This window comes from Pseudonaja textilis, chromosome 3, assembly GCF_049901715.1.
Source record: "Pseudonaja textilis isolate UNSWEBS1 chromosome 3, rPseTex1.2, whole genome shotgun sequence".
Taxonomy (NCBI): Eukaryota; Metazoa; Chordata; class Lepidosauria; order Squamata; family Elapidae; genus Pseudonaja; species Pseudonaja textilis.
In genome coordinates this window covers 83129463-83148299 of record NC_141992.1, presented here as the reverse complement: position 1 = coordinate 83148299, position 18837 = coordinate 83129463, and the positions used below count along the sequence as shown (strand labels likewise).

The 18837-nt window shown below is 39.5% G+C and overlaps 1 protein-coding gene across 2 annotated transcripts in view; it reads left to right on the top strand.

The window, feature by feature from the left end:
* Positions 1 to 18837, top strand: part of OLFM3 (olfactomedin 3) — a 204002-nt gene that overhangs the window by 143896 nt on the left and 41269 nt on the right. For both annotated transcript variants that reach the window (XM_087930267.1, XM_026700128.2), the window contains exon 2: positions 14212 to 14358. In XM_087930267.1, the coding sequence (XP_087786393.1) occupies positions 14212 to 14358 (147 nt within the window). The remainder of the gene's footprint in view (positions 1 to 14211; positions 14359 to 18837) is intronic.

Genomic DNA, 18837 nt, shown 5'->3' with positions numbered 1-18837 from the left:
AATACACTTGGAAACTAAACACGTGATCTAATTTACTAATCAATATGGAATTTGTTCATTGCCTGCCCGCAGGCAATGAAAATGGAATCATGCTTTTTAGTGCTTTTCATTTGAACCATTCATTTTGCTCTATTGTGAAGTCCGTCCGTGCGGATTATTGAATTAAGGGTGGTATTTCAGAGTGATTATCAGATATGCCGTTATTTCTGTGTATTGATCAGAAAGGAAGCTAACATCAGCCAGCCTTTGTAACTTCTATGGCTTTCTCTCTCTCTCTGGAAAGTTTGGAGTTCACTGAATGTCCAACGGACCTCAAAGGATTCTTAGTTCTCATAAAGGGAGCTAATGCAGAACTATAGATCTTAGTGGAGTCATATCTAGCAGGGACAAGTCAGCATCATTGGCCTCTTCTTTTTCCCATAGAACTATTGGTAAAAGCTACATGTTGATCCCAAAACTTTGCATTTGTACTCTGTACAATTCCAGAAACCTGTGTGATTTTTAATAGTACCTGGGGAAAATCTGCACACTGGTGTTTTCTTGGCCACAAATCTCATCAGCTCCTTTTATGCTAGACTCAGACTATACCATAAGAGGTGAATATTTATTAGCCTTTAGAATATTTATTAACTAGGTAGGCTAGATCAGGAAACAATTCCACAGGAGTTGGCCTTTATTCGGAGGGGCCCATAATAACAGAATTTGCAGGTCTTATTCTATTGTACTTCCCCCTCCTATACTTACGAATATTGAGGAAATGATTGAGCCATTTTTGCATACTTTCTGTTTGTTTTGCAGATAAGTTTTTCCCTTGTTGTTTTGGTAACAGATCTCATTTATCTCTGTCAAAGTTACTTTCTTTACTCTCTATATCACCTTTCCCTAAGGTAGAACAGAAAGTAAGACATAAACTGAGCCCATCTGAATTTCCTAAAAATATGTTGCTAGTCTTATGGGGAAATGCCAGAAACAAGAGAGAAATGCTAAACGTATGTAGAGCAACTGCATACCAGTGTTCATATATTATGATTGATTGATTGGTAGGTAGGTAGGTAGGTAGGTAAGTAAAGCAAGCATAGAATAACCTTTTGAGAATGGCACCTGGGGCGAATGTTTGTGCTTCCTGTATCTTAGGGGAAAATTAGATAGAGAGATACAGGCAGGGCATCCCAGAAGTAATAAATCAGTCATCAAAATAATTGTCAGTCTCCACAATATTATTATTTATCTCCTCTTCATGCATGGTTATTATTTTTTAAGAAAATCCTATTGCTTGTGTGTGTGTGAGAAAGAGAGGGAGAGCTGCATATGGTAGCTACTGAATCCTAATTTCAGAGCAGGCTCCCAAGTCCAGTAGAGATCTTACTTTCTCCTACCTTCTCCAAATCCTATAGAACTCTTTGATAGACATTGTACCCCCATACCTACTGTATGTAAATTGGAGGGGATTGAGCCATTTTTGCATACTTTCTGCTTGTTGTGGAGATTTGGAAGTCAAGGTAAGTTGATGTACACTCCTTTCTGTGGGAAGAAATATCCATCTGGTTCAGTTCCAAGCCAGGAGAAAGGCAAAATGGAGGCTGGAGGCTGATTGGAAAGATGATTTAATGATGAAGCAGAACCACATGGGTTCTGGGCAGCTGACTACAAGGAGTTGAGAGTGGAGGGGGGATTATAACCTTTTCTTGGGCTTTGCACTTCAGCTTCCTGTTCCTGTGCAAGAACATGTATTCTATTGGCTGTGGTCAAGGAGGAGGAGGAATGAAAATCCCCATCAAATGCTCCCCTAGACTTCATTTCCTTTCCTGCTCCTTTGGCTTGCTTAGTTTGGCTTCTAATATCTGATGCATCAAAAAGGAAATTCCCCCTCCGTTTCATGTAGGGAGAAATTCTGCATTTTACTGGGGTGAGCCAGGCAATCTTTTAACTGTGCAGAAGGAGTTTTTCTTTTTTAATCTTCCTTGATATTTTCCCCCTCTTATTCAAATATGCCAGCAATAGAAATGACAGTGGGAGATATTGTTACAGCCCAAGTGCTTGTTCTGAGCCAATTTTCCTAGGAAGAGAAGCCCATCTAAAATCATAGAGCAGTGGGAAACAGTGTCAAAGCAGGCGCTGAAGCACTGGGATTTAAATGTAGCCTGATACTTTCAATCATTTAAGCCTGGGCACACAATCCCAAAATGCTTCTCTATGGAAATTCTCCATTCTAAATATGCACCAGATGTATGGAAAAGCTCTTGTGCTGATTACTTTTAAAAATAGAACAAATTTGGTATGCAGATACCTGAGGACTCTTCTACATGACATAGTTCCCGAATGTTTTTTTTTGTTTTCCTAAGTTTGAAAAGAGTCTCATAGAACTCTCCTTTTTCCTTTCTTCTCCTTTCTTTCCTCCCTCATTAAACCAATTTGGATTGTAAAGCCCCACTTTTCTCAATTTGCACACGCTATCCCACAAGAAGCATACCTTTCTAGCAGTGGTGGGATTCAAAATTTTTTACTACCGATTCTGTGGGCGTGGCTTGGTGGGCGTGGCAGGGGAAGGATACTGTAAAATCTCCAGTCAGAGGTGGTATTTGCCAGTTCTCCGAACTACTCAAAATTTCTGCTACCAGTTCTCCAGAACTGGTCAGAACCTGTTGAATCCCACCTCTGCTTTCTAGGTGGGACCTGGTAGGAGACAGAGCCCAACAATATCTAAAGAACTAGAATTTCTCCACTCTGAATCTTTGTAGAAGACCCTCTAGATCAGGGCTGTCAAATTCGTGGCCCACGGCCCAAATGCGTCACGCGTTGGCCACGCCCACACCTGCTTTAGTGAAGGGGTCACGATACATCACATGATGACACCATGATGACGCAGGTTTGACATCCCTGCTCTAGAACCTATAACATGTGCTTTGAGCTCTATTATCATGGTCTATATTTAAAACCTACAAGTGACAGGATCAAGCCCTAATCTGACTTCATGATAACTGAGATCATAGCTCTATCTAGTTTTCAAATGGGACCACTATTCTACCTTGACAGTAAACTTGAGCAGAATTTCATACCCATGTATCCCAGGCCCAAGGCAAATCATACATTTGCTTTTACTATTAATTTACTTGAAATGTTTGATCACTTCCTATTGAGGTAACTATCAGAGTGATTACTGTTTAGTAGGGCTGTGCAACAATCCAAAATGAAATTTATTTATTTGTTTAAGACACATATACTGTATGTTAAACATTTAGACTATATGGAGATATTCATGTCTTATCTATTTGTTGCCCCTTATAGAAGTTGGGACTTTTTTCGGGGGTATTTTTTTGATTGTCCTGGCTGGATTGCTTTGAAATCAGAGAGGGAGAGAGAGAGTTTTTTTCACCCATCCATCTTTTGTCAATGTGATTTCATTACCTCTGCAGCAAACACCAATCATTGTTAAAATGGCCTGCTTCTTCTGCTTTCCCTAAATAGCAACCATCACCAGTATTTTATACTGTGGGCTTTTCAATTCCACCAAAAGCTTGTAATGTATTATTAAGCTATTATTAGAAATGCTTGGCAAAAAGGCGGCAGGAAGGTTCATCAATAAATAAGCAGCCCAGTTTTTCCAAGCTCGTTAGACATTATTGTGGAAACAACATAATTGTGAACGAGGACAAGATGGATCTATGTAGGCTGCACATTCATCCCATTACCGGATTACCAAACAGTCGAACTGGAGAGTAAATTCCACATAAATGTTGCACTTATGCAGAAAGTCCTGTCCTTTCCAGTGAAAAAAGATCTGAGAAAGCAGAATTGAGAAGTAATCTTTTCTCTCTCATTCCCACTCAGGAGTGGAACGACTCCCTTGTATTTGGAGATAAATAACATGGGCAAGTTTTCTACCCATACATGCTCAATAGGGAATTTTAGTTTTCAGATGCAGCCATACATTTTGCTTTATACTTTAGATGACAGTGATACATTATACATGAGTCAGTTTTTTAAATGGTTTGGGAACTTTGAGGTTCCTACCCAGGACTCAATAATTTCAACAGCGTACACCATTAATTTTTTATTTGAGCCACTTCACAATCCATTTCAGGTCCAGTGTAAAAAAGCTGGATTTAGCAGTTTATACCTCTAAATGCCCTGAGATCTGGCTATTTAAAGGAAGTGCCTTCTCTAGATGGTGCCATATAGATCATCTTCATAGGTCTGTTTTGATACCACCATGAAATAAGTAGGACCCTGTTTATTATAACCTGATGGTACTAACCTTGGTGTATACTTGGGGCAGTTGTGAAGTTTTTGTTTATTTGGACACTGTTGTTTTATTTTCTTGTTTATTTCTACTTGCTTTCGATTTTATGGCCTGTTTTACTTTGTTTTCCTTGGTTTAATTATAAGCTTTCAGGGAAAGCCATGCCATACAATGTACTGGTTTGCATTGTAAATAAGACATGTACATCTTGAAAATGGAATGTGCAAAGGTGTATCCCAAGGGATGTTTTGATATTCTTATAAGCAGTTCAGATAGAGCAGTGAGGGCGCATGCACCCTGCCCCCACATGTGTGCACCCTGCACATGCACATACAACCCCCCGTGCATGCATGCCCACCCCTCGTGCATGCCCCCATGTGTGTGTCACATCCATGCATGCACCCTGCCCCTCATGCATGTGCAGCAGAGACCCGAAGACCAGCTGGCCCGTGTGCATATGCGTGGCAGAGCTGAGCTGGGATGACAGCTCGCATGCCCGCAGAGAAGGCTCTGCATGCCACCTGTGGCACATGTGTCATAGGTTTAGATCACATATAATCAGAGTTGAAAGGGACTTTGTAGGTCATCTAGTCCACCCCCACCCAAGCAGGAGACCCTACACCATTTCTAACAAATGGCAGTTCAATCTCTTCTTGAAAGTCTCAAGTGATGGCACTCCCACAACTTCCGAGGGCAAGCTGTTCCATTGGTTGATTGTTCTTCCTGTCAGAAAGTTTCTCCTCCTTTCCAGGTTAAATCTCTCCTTGTTCAGTTTCCATCCATTATTCCTTGTCGGGCCTACAGGCACTTTAGAAAATAGCTTGACCCCTTCCTCCCTGTAGTAGCCCCTCAAATATTGGAAAACTGCTATCATGTCTCCCCTGGTCCTTCTCTTTACTAGACTAGCCAAGCTCAGTTCCTGCAACCGTTCATTATATGTTTTAGCCTCCAGTCCCCTAATCATCCTGGTTGCTCTTCTCTGCACTTTTTCTAGAGTCTCAACATCTTTTTTATAATGTGGTGACCAAAACTGGATGCAATACTCTAGGTGTGGTCTTACTAAGGCTTTATAGAGTGGTATTAGTACCTCCCTTGATCTTGATTGTATCCCTCTGTTAATACAGAGCCTTCTCAGAATGTCATTCTTTTTGAGCAGTTTTTCTTCCTGATGCAATCATTTCTCAGACTCCAACTTCTAGCAGTTATCTGTAAATTTTCTTTCCAGAATTACAATAAATTCTATAGAATTAATAATAATACGATTAGGTGTTTGGATGACTTAGATAAGGTATCACTAGTTCCCATGTATCTTTGTATAACTGTGATGTCCTAAGTTTTCACAGGCTGACAGAATTAGGACAGTCATCAAACTAATATATAGTAAATTTCTATTTTACTCAAATTACTACATATCAGAATATCTGGAGTTCTCCCAAGCCTATGATTGCTTCCTGGTATGCAAAGCGTATATTGGTTTATCAACATAAGCTTTTACACAAGATCAGGAGCCCTTGCCCAGTCATTTATGCCTTGGTTGAACTGCTGCAATGTGCTTAACATGGGGCTATCCTTGAAGATCACCCAAAAATTACAACTGTTCCAAAATATAGTGGCATGCAGTGCTGAGAGCCCCTAGATTTGTCCACTTTACACCTCCATTATGTGAACTGCATTGCTTCACACTTCTTTTTTCATGCAATTCAAAGTGCTGGTTACTACCTTTAAAACCTTACCTTGGCAGCTTATTTGTGGTATTGCCTCTCCCTGTAGGTATCTGCCCATCAGATCATATAGAGTAGAGGTGCTTCAATTCCCTTCCTTTAGATGTTGCCATCTTTGAGGACCCAGGAAATGTGTCTTTTCTGTAACAACCATTACCCAGTGGATCCCTTGAGATATTCAGATCTCTATCATTTTCACTTTCTGAAAAGCCGTGAATAGTTGTCTTTTTCTCCAAGGGTTCAGATAAAGTAAAGCTGGAGATGGAAGAAAATGTGGTGTGTTGCATCAAGGAAGTTTGGCTATGGTGACAGTTTTTTATTTTTTCTGTATCTATTTTTTCTGTTTTTATTTTTTTTTATTATATTGTTATAACATGGTTTTGCACTGTCCGGAGTTCTTAAGATGAGCGGCCATATAAATGTTTTAAATAAATAAAATTTAAAAAGTGTAAGATCAACCCTTGGAAAAGAATTTCCTGCATGACAGTTTGTGTTAGCTATTTTTCCTCTTGATTTTTCTGGTATTTAAAATGAATACTATTGAGGTCTGTTTAGAGAAATCTAGATAGTACTTAGATATCCTCATCAAGGATCAGAAGCTAAACTGAATTGGGCCTGGTTTAGTATTTGCATGGAAGACTAGTGGGAATTTTAGGGTCTAGGCAGATTAGGAACTTGAAAATAACCTCTCAGAAAAAGGCAATGATGAATGACTTCTACATTGTTATCAAGAAAGCAATATAGATATGTCCATGTAGTCACCAGAAGTTGAGTTTTGCTTGAGGGCATCTTAGACAACTAGTGACAGCAACTACTTTTCAAGAACTTTGCATTCTTTAAAAAGCTAAAGGGTTATTCTTCTTTATTACTTGGATTGGAGATGTCCAACCAATATCAGGGCTGTATAATAGATTTGCAAAGTTGAAAAAAAAAATAAACATCCTAGAAGAAAGGAGCAGAAACCACTATCATATTAGTCCTACAAGAAGTACATTGATATGACCATGAAGTCCCAGGGAGCTGAGTTCTACCTGAAGAAACATAACAGTTAATTATATACATCCATATATATGTGTGTGTTATTGTAAAACAACCAAAAGATTGTTTGTTGTTTTCTGTTACATTTGTGGCCCACCTGTACTTTTAGAGTAACAGATACTCTGTCATGTAAGGTTATCCCAAAAGCTTCACACCTAAATATTAAACCAAAACTTCACCAGGTGTATCACTCGGACCTTTGAAATTTGAAGGCCCTTCTACTATATTAACACTACAACATCCAGAATTCCAAAGCCATATTGGCTGGGCATTATGAATTCATGGTCACATGAAATCTGGAGGATACTTGGATGGGGAGAACTGTTGTAACCACTGTGCCATATTGGTTCAATTTTGTGAAATTCCATGTACTTAAAGGACAGCTTTTTTTCACGGAAAACATTGCATGAAAACTGCTTTGAAAATATTGTAGCACTTGATGTTATTGTTTTTGTCTTGGCAGCTGGGTTTATATGGTTTGTAACTCTTAGATTGTCCCTGTGGTAGGAATAAGGGAAGAAAGGATTCATGCACTCATACTTTCATTATGACATATACTGTAATTTCCCTCCTCCCATTCCCAATTAAAATAATACAAAATGCTATAAATGTACAAACTCAGAGGTTGATTGACTTGAACATGATTCTGGGACTTATCATGAAGCTAGCTAGATACTAACGTATTTGCAAAATTACCTTGGATGCCCATGTATAATGAATAAGAAATGCAAATTTGAAGCAACTTTGATGAGAAGGGCCTTGAAATGGTTTAAAACTGGGTATATCAAGCATTCTATTCTGTTTTGAAATACCTGAAAAAGCAAGTTAGGTCTCTTAGATTCCAGAGACAGGATTAGACCAAGGGATTGAAATTGTAGGGACATAGATTTCATGTGAATACCAGAAGGAGGTTCTTGGTGAAAGTCCATCAGGCTTGGAGAGGTTTTAAAGCAAGGGAGAGTGTGCATTTATCAGGGATACCATAATGAGTCATATTCATTCAATGCTAATATCCTTTGCAATATTACCAGCATATAACATCCTGAAAGCAGCTGCCTTACCTAAGGAAAAAAAAATATTTTAAAAAGTTTAGCAGAAAAGTTGAGCTTTATGTTTCACTTTGAGGATATACAATTCTCTTGACACTTCAATAAATCTGGTTTCTTACAAGGTGCAAGTTAGTTGTCCGTGGATTCTCCATAATTCCAAATAACTCTTTAGATATGTTTAGAATGACGAGTTCTGTAACTTTTGATCTATATGTGGCTTAGGAATATAGGAGAGCATTTTGTTTTGTTTGAGGCATGTCTTTATTACCTTCGCAAGGCTCACAATAGCTCGGCAGTTAAAGACACTGAGTTTGTCAACTGGAAAGCTGACAGCCCGGGTTCGAGACCCAAGGGCCATGCAATGGAGTGAGCTCCTGTTTCTTGTCCCAGCTCCTGCCCACCTAGCAGTTCAAAAGCATGCAAATGCAAGTAGATAAATAGGTACCATTTTGATGGGAAAGTAACAACGTTCTGTGCGCCTCAGCATAAAGTAATGCTGGCCACATGACCATGGAAATGTCTTTGGACAATGCTGGCTCCCTCGGCTAAGAAACAGAGATAACATCACCCCCTAAAGTCAAACTTGATTGAAAAAGGGAAACCTTTACTTTTACTTTAGAACCTGCGCTAAATAATGTCTATGGAGATTCTCAGCCATCCAGGTCATGGTTGTACTAAAGGTGCTTTTTTTTTTTCAAACAAACTGGATTTTCTTGAAGATATTTTTCACCTCCTCTGGGAAGCTTCTTCAGTTCTAACTAACTGGTAGGGAAGGAAAGATTTATATCAATTTCAGTCAGCTGGTCATTAACACACTGAGAATTGTTGAAACCACCTGGGAATTAATCTGTGTCCTTGGAGTACCTGAATCAGAGTGCAAATGCATGGAACTATCTTGGGACTGCCAAAAGACTGGCTTGTAAACAGGAGATAGGTGGTGTTGTATCCATCCCCCTTTGTTGAGACAGGGCTGTTCAATTTTAACATAGATAGCCTCTTTGGCTCCTCTTTCAAACCAGCAGTCCTCTCTATCCAGAATGTGAACCTAGTTGTCTTCAAAGTAGCAGCCCTTGTCTTCCAGGTGCAGATGGACCTCTGAATCCTGTCCCGGAGAGTTTGTTCTCCTGTGTTGCACCATGCATTTGTGGAGTTGGTTGTAGATACTTGTACATCAGGGAAACAAGATTCAGCAGTCCCAATTTTGAGCCTACATCAGTGCTCATTTTTGGTTGTCTTTTACATCCTCAGCCAATGCACTTTTCTTCTTGGATGATTTGCTTTACCTAAAGTAAATGTCTGCCTCCATTTCTGGGTGGGAGCAGGTATAATTATCAGTGTAACTGTGGGGATGTATTATTGTTATTATTTACATGATGACTCATCTCCAATTACAAAAGAGGGGAAAGCAGAAACACACCCATTTTCTATGGTTATTGCTGATAAAGAAATTAGAACACATTCCAGAGCCCGTGCTGTCTGTGCTTTCCTTCTCTTGTTTTTTTTTTAAAGAACATAAAATAACCTACTTAATCTTTCACCTTTTCCACAATTGTACAGTTGTAGCATAAGGTATGTGGATTTTCAAATGTTTACTTCCCCTTCAGTTTCAACACCTGCATTGAAATGTGATGCTCATCTTCTAAATGTACAGGATGCTACACTACATTCAATAGTACATGTTTTCAAACATTTGACGTGGAAAAAAACCTGCTGGTACTGTGGTACCTTAGAAATGAAAAGGGCTCCCCTATAGACCCACCCAAGTGGTTCTGTCTTTTATTAAACAAATTAACCTGGGATCAAACATTCATATTTGAAAAAGAACTTCAGCATAACTTAAAAGGTCGTATCTATTCAGGTGTGCCTGATCTGTTTGAAGATTGAATGAAATGTATTATGGAACCATTGTGGATTGAATTTGATGCATTGACATGTTTGGTTTGAAAGGTACAATGTTGTGCTGCAATGTTTTTGAATGGGACATTGGAAAAATGTATTGAAAACTTCTACTCTGTCTTTCTCGGTATATAAGTCTAAGTGCTATTGCTATTTAGTTACCCTCTTCTGCACTTTTTCCAGAGTTATCATATCCTTTTTCAACCAGAACAGTACAAAGTGTTCCAGAGATAGACAGACAGGTCCAAATAAAAAAGTTAACGTAGTCACCATTTGTGCCCTTCCCAGCCGGCTTCCAATAAGCAAAGTCAATGGGGGAATCCGGATTTGCTTAATGACTGCATTGTTTATTTAACAGCTGTAGTGATTCACTGAAAACGATGGCAAAAACTATCATAAAATCAAGCATGGCTCACTTAACAACTGTCTTGCTTAACAGTGGAAATTTGAATCCCAATTCTGGTCATAAGTCAAGGGCTACCTGTATTGTATTGTACCTGCACTACAACAAGATGTGATCATAGTCATCAGTATATATGGCCTTATTGAAAAGGCAATTGAATAAAGTCATGGATATTAAGGACTGAGTGATTAGATTTAAATTTTAGTGTACCTCTTAGTTGGGCAAGGATGCTTTCAAATGCCAGTTTCAGGAGAGGAGAACAGCAGGGTTGATTATGTCACTTATAATATTATTATGTCAATTAGTGATTAGGTGCATTAGTAAAAATCTGACACTTATTAAAGTTTGGGAGAAAAAAAGTGGCATTTCTAGAAGAGCTGAACATTAGGTAATAGCAATAGCACTTAGACTTATATATTGCTTTACATTGCTTTACAGCCCTCTCTAAGCGGAGTCAGCATATTGACCCCAACAATCTGGGTCTTTATTTTACCGACCTCGGAAAGATGGAAGGCTGTCAATCTTGAGCCTGGTGAGATTCGAACTGCCAAACTCTGGGCAGTCGGCAATCAACAGAAGTAGCCTGCAGTGCTGCACTCTAACCACTGCATCATAGAATAGAAAGGATTCATTATCAACATTGTGAAGAACCACCACAAAATTAGGCAAATCTAGACTAAATGAAATAATGTAGCTAATATAAATTAACACCCAGGATCTTATCTAAGAAAACTGTGCTCGGTGTACTTCCCATGACATTTTAAGGAAGCCTCTGTCCTCTTTCACAGATCGGTGATTGGTTTGTAGGTCTCTTGGGAGCCAGCTAGCTAGACTGTATTCTCCTCAAAGAAATGCCACATGTTTTTGCCCCAGCTTTCCTGTTTAAGTAAATGTCAGCTAGATGGAGAGAGCTGCCTGCATTCCTTGCTTGCAAGAAAGCAAAAGACACGTCTGTGCAGGGGGAAATCAAATTGATTCACTGCTCTGAATCCCATGTTGGAGTCACTGCCTCCATTTGGCCCACGGGGAGGAGGCTTCCAATTAAAACAGACGTGTTGTTTATTGGCCTGCCTTTTATCAGCGATTTCAAGGTGGTTTACAAAAGTCAAAACAGGTAAAACAGCAATAAATACAAACAATGAGGAAGAAACAGTGCAGTTACAAGGTAAAAGGGCACCGGTTGCCCATTAATTTGTCAGAAAAGAAGAGAGAACAGAGGCAAAGAGTTTAGTGAGGATAATGTTTGGAACCAGAAAAAGGAAGGGAGTCACAAGGAAGAAAAGGAAAGGAATGAGCGAAGAAATATGTATTTAAACTTTATTGTACTTGAGAATAAAGGTGAAGAGTCTGGACAGAGTAGTCACGAACTCAGCTCCCACTGTGTTCCCTAACTTATTCTTTTGTGATCTGTAGAATCTTCCACAATCCTTGTCCCCAAGATTGTAATTTGGCAGCTGAACAGCATTTTTATTTCTGCTGTTGTTGCTGCAGCCACCACTACTGCAGCTGCTGCATCTATTACTGCTGCAGTAATTAATGGAATATGAGTATTAATCTTCCAGCAGGCATAAAGCGTTTCTTTAAAAATAAAAAAAAATAAAAAATTGCGCAGGGTGTAAAAAATTTCACCTCATTTTCTCTAGCAACATGGTAGGATGGGCAGCCAATAAATTTTTATAATTAAATAAATATCAAGGTCACATGTAGCCGGTAGCCAGTGTAGCCATTTTAAAACAGTTAAAAAGGTACAGCTACCCTCCATCTCCATTGCCACCTCTAGATTAAAGAAGGCATATTTTGCTACTGTTGTTCAAGTGATCCAGATATTTTCCCTCACAAATCCAGTATAGACTGGTGAATAAAAATTTTGGAAGTTACAGATATTAGGTACAAATGTACAAATAACCCAAACATACAAAGCAACATACATTGGTTTTCTCCTCTCTTTTTTTGGTGTAGTAGGTAAGTTAAACTGTAAGTATCACAAGCAACGTTGATTTCTTTCAGCAGGCATAGCAATAGAACAACTGAGTGTAATGGTTGTGCTGCCAGATCTGAATAGGATGAGTGCTATACTGCATTTTAACCACTGTGCCACCACATCTTGCTGTGGATGTAACATAAATAGCACTCACCCTATCCAGATCTGACAGCACAACCACTACACCGTTGTTCTTTAATTTGAGATGACACTGGAGGAAGAAGGAAAGCGTTTCTAGCAAATCCCTCCATATTTTCAGTGCAGGCGAAGATAACAGTACTAAGGCCAACCCCAAAGCTAGATTAGTGGTAAAGTGAAGGAGAGGAGTAGGGTCATTGTGCCTATCAGATGTTCCAGATGGTACTGGTATAAGACCACACCTAGAGTACTGCATCCAGTTTTGGTCACCACGGTATAAAAAAAGATGTTGGGATTCTAGAAAAAGTACAGAGAAGAGCAACCAGGATGATTGGGGGACTGGAGGCTAAAACATACGAAGAACGGTTACAGGAACTGGGCTTGGCTAGTCTAGTGAAGAGAAGGACCAGGGGAGACATGATAGCAGTCTTCCAGTATTTGATGGGCTGCCACAGAGAGGAAGGAGTCAAGCTGTTTTCTAAAGTGCCTATAGGTCAGACAAGGAATAATGGATGGAAACTGAACAAGGAGAGATTTAACCTGGAAATGAGAAGAAACTTTCTGACAGTGAGAACAATCAATCAGTGGAACACCTTGCCCTTGGAAGTCGTGGGAGCTTCATCACTGGAGGCTTTCAAGAAGAGACTGGACTCTTCTGGTTGGGTCTCCTGCTTGGGCGGGGGGAGGTGGACTAGATGATCTACAAGGTCCCTCCCAACTCTGATTATCTGTTATCTGGTGCAATCTTTGACCAAGCCTGATGTCTACACATGACACCAAAAGTAACACTAAGTGTTTTTGCAGGAGCAGGATAGCGATACGATCACAGCTAAAATGGACTCTGTATGATGATAAAGAAGTTTAAACTAAAGGAGAAGGAAAAATAATATCAGCTGAATATGCAAGATGGTGCATGTTCCATTTTGGGTCATTACTTTTAAAGCCCTGCATTGTCACAACGCCAGGCTACCCATGAGACACTCTTTCCCTAAGGCAGGGCTGTCAAACCCCCAGCCCACGGGCCACGCCCAGTTTGCATCACGCACTGGCCACACCCGGTTTGCCAAAGGGGGTAAAAGTCGAAATACATCACATGATGACACTGTGATGACGTGGGTTTTACACCCCTGCCCTAAGGAGATGCCATCCTACCAGGTGAAGAAGGTGAGCATGTTGCTGGTTCCTTCCCGCAAATGTTGTCATCTAATGGGAACTAGGAAGTATTCCTTTTCTGTGGTAGCCTCTGCTTTATAAAATATCTTGCCCTCTAAAGTTCAACAATGTTGTTTAGTAAATCATACAGTCATTAAGCAAACCCAGCTCCACCCTTTTAGCCTTCTGTAAAGCCTTAAAGAATTGGCTTTCCCACACACCCACCCCCAAACATGATGATGGTACATTAGCATCGATTGGCATTAGATTTTTGTTGTTTTGAACGTTTTATGCTTTAACTGTTTATAGTTTTAAAATGATTTTCTATGGATTTTTAAAAAATCTTTGTTGGGAGCCACCCAGAGTTGGCTGGAATATAGGCGGCTATATCAATACTTCAAATAAATAAATAAGATGTTATTGATACTTGGTGCATCTTTTCTAAAGCAATGGTGCATTCTTGCGCATCTTTATTTTCTAAGGCATTGATTGTTTTTTGGGGGGGGAGGGAGTCATTTGCAAAGACCACTCCAATGTTCAATTTCCATTAGTACCAGCTCTTCACTTACTACACCTTGTTGTTTCCTTTTCAGACTCAAATCAGTCCCAAAGAAGGGTGGCAGGTTTATAGTTCTGCACAAGACCCAGATGGACGATGCATTTGTACTGTGGTTGCACCGGAACAAAACTTATGCTCCAGGGATGCTAAGAGCAGGCAGTTAAGGCAACTGCTTGAGAAGGTGAGTGTACTCATTCCGTTCCTTTGATTGATCTGTTCAGAGAGGCAGAGGAAATACAATATTTAAAGCAGGATTTCCCAACCATGGCAACTTTAAGACATATGGACTTTAATTCCCAGAATTACCCAGCAGGCTGGGGAATTCTGGGAATTGAAGTCTATATGCTTAAAGTTGCCATGGCTGGGAAATTTTGATTTAAGAGAACATAGTTCATGATGGAAAAGAATTGGTGCACAATATTTCCATCCTCTTTTTGAGAAGTCAACTTTTCTTTGCTTCCTAAACTACAGCAATGCTATTCTAAGGGCACACATTGCAGTTTCAGTATATTTTCCATCTTGGGTTATTGGATTTAAAAATATCACCCAGGGCTTATTTGCAGGCCTGAAGCTGCAGTCAGTCCATTCTCAAATTAAGGTATTTATGGAGATTTGTTTCCCTCACTAACTCTGTCTTTCCATTACACAAATAATGTATTTTCAATTTTAAAAAGTTTCCCCTTAACCACTTTCCCCATGTAATAATCAACTGCGCTACAATAAGCCCTTTCTGGAATATATAAGATAATAAGTCAAAAAATGATTATGCACCGAGTTTGCCATTAATTTCTGGGAAGTGAGAAGGTATGTTTGCAGTGCTTTCAGTCCCTCTAATAAGTATTTATAAGAAAATATTTCTGTAAGCAGCAAAAAAGCAGTTGCAAACAAAACATTCTGGTTCATTGATGTAATTTATTTTGCTATGTTGTCCTGAAAGCAGAAATTGCTGGGAATGGGACAATAAAGACTCTAATGATGATTAGGCAAGTTTAATTTTAGTAATCTAAAATAAAATGATAATGTTCAAAGCAGTAGAGTTGCAGTAAATTCCATGAAATAAATCTTAGTATGCAGTAAGAAATTAATTCATTAAATCCTTATGGGCTCATTCAGGGTCCAATTACTCACCTGTTTTTTCAGAATTATAACTTGCACATATTAGAACTTCCCTGAAATATCCAGAATGTAATGGACATTAAGAGTCCATAAATCTAAATTATAACTTCTAGGATCTATAATCCTAGGCTAATAAGAAAGTCTACAGCTGAGCTGTTCAATTAATGATGTAAAAACCAGACACATGGTGTTATGGTGCATTGCTATATTGTATACAGATTCCTTCAATTTGAGAAAGCCTAATTTTAATTGACAAGAGCATCTTGAAAGTAGCCCCTAAAATTACCAAAAAATCCCGCCCGAACTTGTGGGAAAATACTTTCAGTCAGATATACATAGCTGTGGCTATACTATAGTACTCTATTTGTTGCCTCTCTGGATGATTCATTGGCCTGGCCTTGCTGAATTCCAATCAGCCCTCACTTCCTTTGTCATTAATCATTCCTGACACAGACAGTACCATATTACATTCTCATCTCCTGGCTACATTGCTCTGATTCCATCTTACCAATGAGTCCAACAAAGCATTAAAGCAGTGAAAGCCATGGAGTGATCCAACAAAGCAATTGCTGAGCAATATGAACTGATTGTAATGCCTGATTATAAAAGCAAAGATGGGTCAGACCCTATTAGTAACTGGATGAGGGGCTTGTAAGGAAATACCCAGGACTGGGAAGTAAATAATTTTTTTTTTTAAAAAAAAACCAATATTTCAGAAGGAGGCACTAGCAAACCAGTTCCATATCATTGACAATGAGAAAGACATGGTCAAGAAGTCACCAAGAGTCCAGTTTGACTTAGATGTTACTTTTACGATACTTTGTGTCAACAAGGGTTGGGGACCAACAGAGCAATTTTATAGTTAGTCTGTCCATTGCATTCCTTGCCCTGTACTACAGTCTTAGTTCTGACTGAGGAGTCGATAACATGACTTTCTCCACCCAAACCATGTTGAGAGAAAGCTATCAGCTTATCCTCACTATCCTGCTCATTTTTGGAGAGTCAAAAGCTTTGGGGAGGAATAAGCGTATTTCATCAGGCCCCCTGAATTGTCCTCTTCTCTTTGATTAGTAATCTCAGAAGGAGATATTAATGGCTTCAGGTTGAAAGAAGAACAATCTCATCAATTCCAGCCAACTCATCACAGGGTTGGTGTGGCAGGGTAGCACAGAAAACTCACTTCCTGCACTTACACCTCTCTATAGGCAGTTATACACACCGTCATTCTTTGATGCAAATAGTCACTGTGTGGTTATTTGTGCAACAGAAGCTAATATTCCATCTGCCTGTCACGCCATGATTTTCATACTTCCTTCCTTCCGGATTTGCACCTAACCTCCGTTCTCTCCATTTTTGGGGAGAGCAGTTAAATCATATCTCTTCAGCCAGGATTTTAGTGATTCAATTGTTTTAGCATTAACTCCTCTTTTAATATTTTACTGTATCCTGTGTGTGTGTGTGTGTGTGTGTGTGTCTTTTCAAATTCCATCAGCTACTTAAGCATGAACCAATGCATAAGATCTGCATTGAATAATTCATTGAAAAGAAATAAATAATTGTGCTTACTCATAATGCTAAACTCCTTGAGTTCTCCTTGCTTTTCCAATCATGCTGGGCTTCCAGTGGTTTTATGGATACATCCATGCAGTTTTCTTCACAAGTGCATGTAAATGGTTTACCACTACCTTCTTCCCAATAGTCCTTCAACACCCCAGTCTTGCTATGTCAGGTAAGTCTCCCTTTGAGTATTAAGGAGGCCCTACCAATGTAGTTACTGAGACCAAACAAGCTCAGCCAGAGGTGCAACCTCTTGTCATTATCACCATTTTTTTCCCTACAAGGTTAGGCAACTTAACTTTTTTAAGATTCTTGTAATTAAAAATAAGAAATGGGAAGCTGGTCAGCCTTTAGAATCTTTATTTAGAGTAATGCTTCTGGGTCTCACCCAGGGCAGCAAGCATTGTTAAATACTGCCATGCAGTGCACATTTGATAAAGTGTTCCTCCAAATTAAAACAAAAAAAGTATCATCCCTGTTTATAATATTATTTCAAAGGTCATTGTCTTATTGACCCATGCCTGCGAAAAATCCAAGGGTCCAATTCTCTACTCAGTTCACCTATTGCCTGGAATACAATCCAAACCACCCTTATATTTCAATCTGCTGAAAAGGCTTAAGCTATTAAACTCCATCAATTGTTTTCAAGAATGATAATGCAATACATGCCAGGCTTCCACTTGCTGCATATAAATGTTTTTTTTCCCCCATTTCTCAATAAATCCCTGAATTTTGTGACTCTGACTGCAGAAACCAAATGAGTAAACTGCTGTTTCTTAGGGAGGGGGGAATGAAGTAAAGGTGCTAAGAGAGCGATTGTTTGTTTTATTATGAAAAGCATCAACAATCAAGCTATGTTTGCTATAAAATAGTCACTGGTTCCTCCCTGAAACAACACCTTGGCACGTTAAAGGCGGTTGTGGTTTTTCTCAACGTTTTCAGTATGCATTTGCTTATAAGTGTTCATTTCATGGGTTCTTTAGACATCCTCAGGTCTGTTAGGCAGTAATGTAGAAGGAGAAATGGAAATGGGAAAATGACGATGAATCCTCAAGACAACTCCAGTAAATGATCTGCTGAGCAATCAGAGCCTCCTCGAATTTTATCTCTCCTGTAGTGTTGACTTTTAAAACGCTCCACGCACTTAGGTCTGAGCAATGGATCATGCAGATCTCCATCAAGATCCTCTTTCTTATTCTCCACACCTCTGTTCAATATTGCAAAGTAATGATTAGCTTCCAGTCTAGTTAATTTCTTGGTAAAGATAAAGACTCCTTCAACTCTTGAAGAAATCCTTAAATGTTTTTTTCTGGGCAACGGTATGGAAATAATTTGCCATCACTGCCTTCTGAGTTTTTCTTGAGAGAAATGAGAACGTGCGTATGTGTGTTCTCCCATCCAAGTGCTAATGAGATTGAGCTTTCCAAGATCAATCAGAATTAGATAGATGCTGCCACTTGCCTGCACAGATGATCTACAGGAGGGCATTCTTTTGTCACAAGCTACAGGCTGACTTCTGACAGCCCTGAATAGGCAATCTGATATAGCTCCCTCTCCATTGAATGGCCTACTGCCAGGTTCTACCACAAAAGACACTAGTCATTTCACATATGGTGAAGATGGACAGTCATACTGCAATCCCAAAGAATCATAATTGGTCTTATAGCTGCCCCTTAGCTTTTGCTGAGGTAAAGGTACATTAATTTCCCTGTTTCTCCCCCCAAAATAAGACCTATCCTGAAAATAAGACCTAACCTCATTTTATTGTGCTCCTAATATAAGCCCTACCCCCAAATAAGCCCTGGTTAAGGTCAGCAGCAACAGGGATGTGTGGCCAGCACTGGAGGTGGTGAGGGCTTGGGGGCTGGAGGTGTCCAGCTGCTGCCAGCATAGCACAGGTGAATTGCTTATTCTCCAAGCAGCAGGCAGAGGCAGAAGTGCGGGGAGGCATACAATCTGGATGCACCTCACAGGATGCGGGAAAGTC